This window comes from Balaenoptera acutorostrata, chromosome X, assembly GCF_949987535.1.
Source record: "Balaenoptera acutorostrata chromosome X, mBalAcu1.1, whole genome shotgun sequence".
NCBI classification, from domain to species: Eukaryota; Metazoa; Chordata; class Mammalia; order Artiodactyla; family Balaenopteridae; genus Balaenoptera; species Balaenoptera acutorostrata.
The window spans coordinates 42,090,019-42,096,018 of record NC_080085.1 but is presented as its reverse complement, the minus strand read 5'-3'; the positions used below and the strand labels follow the sequence as shown (position 1 = coordinate 42,096,018).

General features: G+C 53.8%; 1 protein-coding gene across 2 annotated transcripts in view; it reads left to right on the top strand.

Annotated features, from left to right (window-relative positions):
* Nucleotides 1-4,091: 4,091 nt before the first annotated feature.
* SYN1 (synapsin I) overlaps nt 4,092-6,000 on the top strand; it is a 46,365-nt gene continuing 44,456 nt past the window's right edge. For both annotated transcript variants that reach the window (XM_057537833.1, XM_057537832.1), the window contains exon 1: nt 4,092-4,604. In XM_057537833.1, the coding sequence (XP_057393816.1) occupies nt 4,228-4,604 (377 nt within the window). In that variant the 5' untranslated portion in view covers nt 4,092-4,227. The remainder of the gene's footprint in view (nt 4,605-6,000) is intronic.

Sequence of the window (6,000 nt, the reverse complement as noted above, 5' to 3'; positions counted from 1 at the left end):
GGAGTGGAGCCATGGCATCTTCTAGGCCAAAGAGCGCAGCACAGGCAAAGTCGCAGTGGCCTGTGGTGGAAAACAGTATTTTCCGCCGTGGCCACGGTGTGACAGGAGTGAAGGCGAGTGTCCGTCCCTGCTGTAGCCCTGATGTCTGTCCCCCTTCCCCGCAGTGCCCCGGGTCACCCAGCACGTCCCTCTGCAGAGTCCCGATTTACGAATTACGGGCTTCCTGATTGGCTACCCTCCCTGGCAGGCACTTTCTGATTGGCCAGAGTGCTTGTTTTCCATCTCCCCGCTCCTAAAGCTCCCTCCGCTGGCGGATTCCGCGTCATCCGGCAATGAGGCCTGGCAGGGGTTGGCGCCCCACGGAGCGAACACCTGCACCCACCCACTCCCAACAGCCCAGCTCCAACGCTGCAATTATCGGCGACAAATAGCTCCCGCGAGGCGGGGGGCGGGCTGAGGAAGTGCCTACGAGGTGCTTTGAGCCGGGACAGGGGCAAAGAGAAGCTAGAGTCAGCATCTGCCAGGAGGAGCCCCCAAGACACTCAGACACATTCCTTTAGCGTTTGTTCATTCATTCAACACTTATTAGCATCTACTGTATACTAGAGCTAAGTCTGGGCATCGGGTGGAGGAGGGCTGGTAGAAGGGGAGGACATCTAAGCAAGGGAACAGACTAGAAAGGGTGATCCTTTCATTCGAACATTTTATTCAACACTTACCAACGCCTACTGTATACTAACAATAGCGCTGGACAGCATGGGGGATGGGGAAGAAGAGTCAGAGCCATATGTGTCTCCACAGTGAAGGGAACAAACCCAGGCTGTGTGCCTGGTAGTGTTTTAAGACTTTCCATAGCATGAATTCATTTAATCCACAATGAACATATGAGGTCAATATTATTATCCTCATTTTACCAAGGAGGAAACAGGCACAGATAGGTAGTGGGCTGGACATTTTTGAAACACCATGTCAGGAGCAGAGTTTAGGACTTTGTCCTGTGAGTGGAGGGGCACCTCTGTGTGGGAGGCTTCCGTTGGGAAATCTGTGACACCTGGAGTCTGTCAGGGCGCTCACTTCTCTGGGTCGACTTTCCCTTGTGTAAAATGGGTCAATTGATGGATTGGGGTGAAGATGAAATCGATGGATATTCGGTTATCTTGGAAGGAATGAGCCTAAGTGAGGGGTTCCGGTGCTACTGCCAGGGTATGAGAAAAATATGGGTTTATAAGAAAGTGGAAATTTGGCTCTATGTGTGCGTTATGAGGCACATATCTCTGTGAATGTGTGATATGCAGACCTATGGGTCTGTGCAGGAATTAAGGATGTATTGAGTGTATGTGGAGTGCGTGTGAAGTTACAACCGTGTGCATATAACAGTGTGTAAGTTATAGGAATGTGGGTGTGTGTGCATGCTCATTAAAGTGGCATGAATATGTATGTGTGAGTTATAAACATGGGTACAATACTGATTACGAACATATGTCAAGTGTGTGTGATTCAGAGTCATTGCTCACCAATGCACAACAAAGAAACACATTCTTGGAGCCCCTTCTGTATGTGCCTTCCTGCTGGAGAAGATGAAGCCAGTACAGAGGAGCCTTACCTCTGCCTCAGGGAGTTGAGACACTCCTGCGGTGGGGGTCGGGGGAATCTTCGTTCTTCTGCAAAACAGTCTACCAAAAAATTAATTTCTGGAAAATGAGCCACCTGGAGAAAGGGAATGACACTGGGGGACATGAGTACTAGGAACCTGGCAATGGGGCTACTGGGAAGAGGCAGACTGGAGACAGATTCCTAAGGAGCCCAACTTCTCACTCCCAGAGGAGCCAGAAAGATCTGTAGACCTGCAGCTGCTCCCATCCCCCAGAGAGGGCACCACGGGCCCAGCAGAGCTTGTTTGCTTGTGTTACTGAGCAAAAACTGGGGAGCACATACTTCAAAATGTTGGGAGATACCCAATTTCTGGAGAGTTCCCCATTTGGGGAACACTGGGATATGGGATGCCAGAGAGGGCATCCATGAGAGGGGGAAGGAATGGCCAAAGCAGAGGCCTGCAAGTGGGCTGAAGCTGGCTGCGATGGAGGAGGGAACAGAGATAGTGGACTGTGAGAGCCTAAGGGAAGAGGGGACTTCCTGGAGACCTAGGCCAAAGACGATCCTTGAGAGAGAGAAGGAAAGGACATTCCTGGCAGAAGTCACAGCACTCCCCCACCCCCACCCTTCTAGAGTTGGGTCGGGTGATCATTTTTACAGATGAGGAAGCCAAGTTTCAGAGGCTGTTAAGTCACTTTCTCAAGAGTATAGTGGAGGCCCAGTTTGAACCCAGGCTCTCTGGCTCCAGACCTCACACCACGACCTTGTTTAAACAGGCCAAAGATGTAATGAATGAAGAATAAACAAATGAATAACTGGATGATTCACTTGAAAATCCTGATGGCACAAGGAGCTCCAAATCTGCCTACTTCTTGCCATATCTTCTTCCACTTCACTTGGTCCACCATTATCGCTCACGATGGCCCACAAGGCCCTGCTCCATCTGGTCCCTGCTAACCTCTCTGTCCCCATCTCCTGCCACAATCTCCCTCACTCACTTTGTTCCAGCCACACTGACACCTCTTTCTGGCACATTCTTAAAAGAAAAAAAAAATGTATGGATCACAAAGTGAACATGACCCTCTGGGAATGAATTGGAGTTCGTGGATTCCATCTGTAAAATGGAAATCATATTACCCGCCCCATAGTACTGTAGTGAGGGTTGGGTACAATCAGTCAACAAATGATTATTTTTAAATGGATTTGTGTTTTCATTGTAGCCAGGATCTTACAGGGAGCTTCCACAGCCCACCTCTGCCCAACCTACAAGGATCATTTGCTCATGTGGCAAACGCTATTTGGCACCTACAGTTTGCATACCCTAGGATGGGTCTGCCTCTGTCTGTGGAAAGTTCTTTGGTGCAGGGGAAGATGGCCTTGAGCACTGACGATGCCAGATGGTTATCGTGGTTTTTGACTGTGTCCAGGGCAAAGGGATGGGGACCTATAGGCCAAGTGTGTGTGTAGGGGGGTGAGGTGGGGAGGTGAACACACATCAAGGCTAGAGCTTCAGGAAATGTCTGTGTGGAGATCTAGGTTTGTCCATGATTGTCTGTGGGTGTGTTTTGTCTGGGTGTGCATGCTCATGTGAGTTTCCCTGGGTCTCCGTGTGTCCGAGTGGTGCCTGTGTGCGTGTGTAGGCGTATTTGCGTGCATGTATGCATGCATGCCCATGAGTGTTACCCTGGGCTTATGTGTGTCTGTATAGATACCTAGATCGGTGTGTTCTCTCTCTGCACATGCCTCCGTATGTTTCCTTACTTGTGTGTGTGTCTATATTTCTCCACATACGTGGCATTCCCTGTGTGCCTCCAGCCCCCCCCCCCAGCGCAAGGGTATGTACTCCCCACAAGTGTCCACCTCCCCCTGTCTGATGCTGTCTACGCCACCCCCGCATCCATCTCTCTGCCTAGCTGAGCCTATGTGGACGTGGGAAACTGATCTCGCGGAGTACTGCGTGTGACCCCCAGCCCTCGCCGTGAGGGGGTTATTTCACTACTTTTGAGTCTCCGGGTGTTCCCATCCCCCCAAATGCCTCCTGTGGTGAATATCAACACTGGAAACCGAGTATCTGCGGAGGGTCCTGCGCGTGAGTGCGAGTGCGTGTGAAGACCAGGATGAGGCGGGGTGGGGGGCTTGCCTGACGCACCCACCCGGACCCTCAGGACAAACACCCGCCCCGCCCCGCCCCCACTCCCCAAATTGCGCATCCCCAATCGGAGGCGGGGGAGGGGAGAGAGGATGCGGCGTGGCGCTTGCGCAATGACGCCTTCAGCACCGCGGACAGTGCCTTCGCCCCCGCCTGCCGGCGCGCGCCACCGCCACCCCAGCCCTGAAGGCGCGCTGACGTCACTCGCCGCTCCTCCGCAAACTCCCCTTCCCAGTCGCCTTGGTCGCGTCCGCGCCGCCACCGGCCCAGCCGGACTGCACCACGCGGGGCGCGAAAGAGGGGGTCACGGGCGCGACCATCCGCGCTGCGGCGGCGGCGGCGACTCAGCGCTGCCTCAGTCTGCAGCGGGCAGCGGAAGAGTCGCGTCGTGCCTGAGAGCACAGCTGTGCTCCTGGGCCCCGCGCGGTCCGCCCCCGCGGTCCTGACCAGACTGCTCCTAGGACGCCCTGCCCCGCGTCGCAGCCATGAACTACCTGCGGCGCCGCCTGTCGGACAGCAACTTCATGGCCAATCTGCCAAATGGGTACATGACAGACCTGCAGCGCCCGCAGCCGCCCCCGCCGCCGCCCGCTGCCCCCAGCCCGGGAGCCACGCCCGGTCCTGCGACCGCCACTGCTGAGAGGGCCTCATCGGCAGCCCCCGTGGCCTCTCCGGCTGCCCCTAGCCCCGGGTCCTCGGGGGGCGGTGGCTTCTTCTCGTCGCTGTCCAATGCGGTCAAGCAGACCACGGCGGCCGCGGCCGCCACCTTCAGCGAGCAAGTGGGCGGCGGCTCTGGGGGCGCAGGCCGTGGGGGCGCCGCCGCCAGGGTGCTGCTGGTAATCGACGAGCCCCACACCGACTGGTAAGCCACTGCTGCGGACGTCCCCCCGCGGTTCTGGGTCCCCAGATCGTTCCATCATGAGCAATTATCGAGCGCCGCTTGTGTGCCCTGTGCCTGGCCCCCTCGCCCAAACCCTTTTCCTTTAAATTATTATGCGGAGCGCTTCCTGTGTGCCCCGCCCTTGCCTCCTCCTTGCCCCTACCCAGACCTTCTAGATCCATACGGGGAGCAGTTATCAGGCGCCTGCTGTGTGCCTCCTTCCCAAAAGCCTTGACTTCAGTATATCCTGCGAGCAATCAAGAGCCTGTGTGCTCTGCACCCCCAACCCGTGCCCCAAAGGTCTTGTCCTCTAATGGATCTTGTGAGCATTTATCAAGTGCCTGGAGTGTGCCTCAGTGGGAGCCCTTCCTCAAGGCCTTTGGCTTACGTGAATTTTGTGAACATTCGTTGAGAGCTTGATATGTGTCTTGTCCCCCTCGGTCCTTGCCCTAAGGCCTTCTCTGATCTTGTGAGCATGTATCCAGAGTGCGCTATGTGCCCCCACCCCAGCCCTCACCTCAAAAACCTTTTAAACTATTCACTAAACATTGATTGAGTGCCTGCTATGTATCCCATCCCAGATTCTCGCCCAAAGCGTTGCCTTTAATGGATCCTGTGAGCCTTTATTGAATGCCTTCTTTGTGCCCCAACTCAGTCCCCCTCTCTAAGAGCCTATTTCTCCAAAGGATCTAGGAAGCATTTATTAAGTGCCTGGTGTATGCCCCACCCCCAAGCCCCTTCCTCAAACATATTTTCCTCAAATGAGTTCTATGAGCATTTTTGAGCCTTCTGTGTGGGGCTCATCTTCAGGCTCTCTGCTCCAAATCCTTTTCCTACAACGGATCTAGAAAGCATTCATTTGAGTGCCTCCCTTAACCCCTATTCTCAAGCTACTTCTTCAAAGACCTTTCCTTTGGTGGACCCACTTAGCATTTATCAACTGCCTGATCTAAAGGTGTGAGCCTTCTCTAAAGGCTCTTTCCTTCAGTGTATTCAGCAAGCATTTATTGAGTGCTCGCTGTTTACCTCACCCCAGACCCTTTTCCCAATACCTTTTCCTCCAGTGGCTTCAGTCTGTATATATTGAGCACCATCTGCATGACCCAATCTTAGACCTTCTCCATAAAGGCCTTTGCCTCCAATTAATAGTGATCATATATCTGCACTTACTGCGTGCACCGTTTCAATCTTTCTTTCCAAAGACCTTTTAAAAAACTCACTCCTGGAGCATTTGTGGCGCACCCACTGTGTGCCTGATTCTGTGCCTTCTCCATAAAAGCCTTTCCTCCCAAGAATGGAGAATCAAGCTTACATAAATCAAGTTACTGTATCCCCGTTCCCCTTCCCCCAAAGACTTTTCCTCCAATGGATCCAGTGA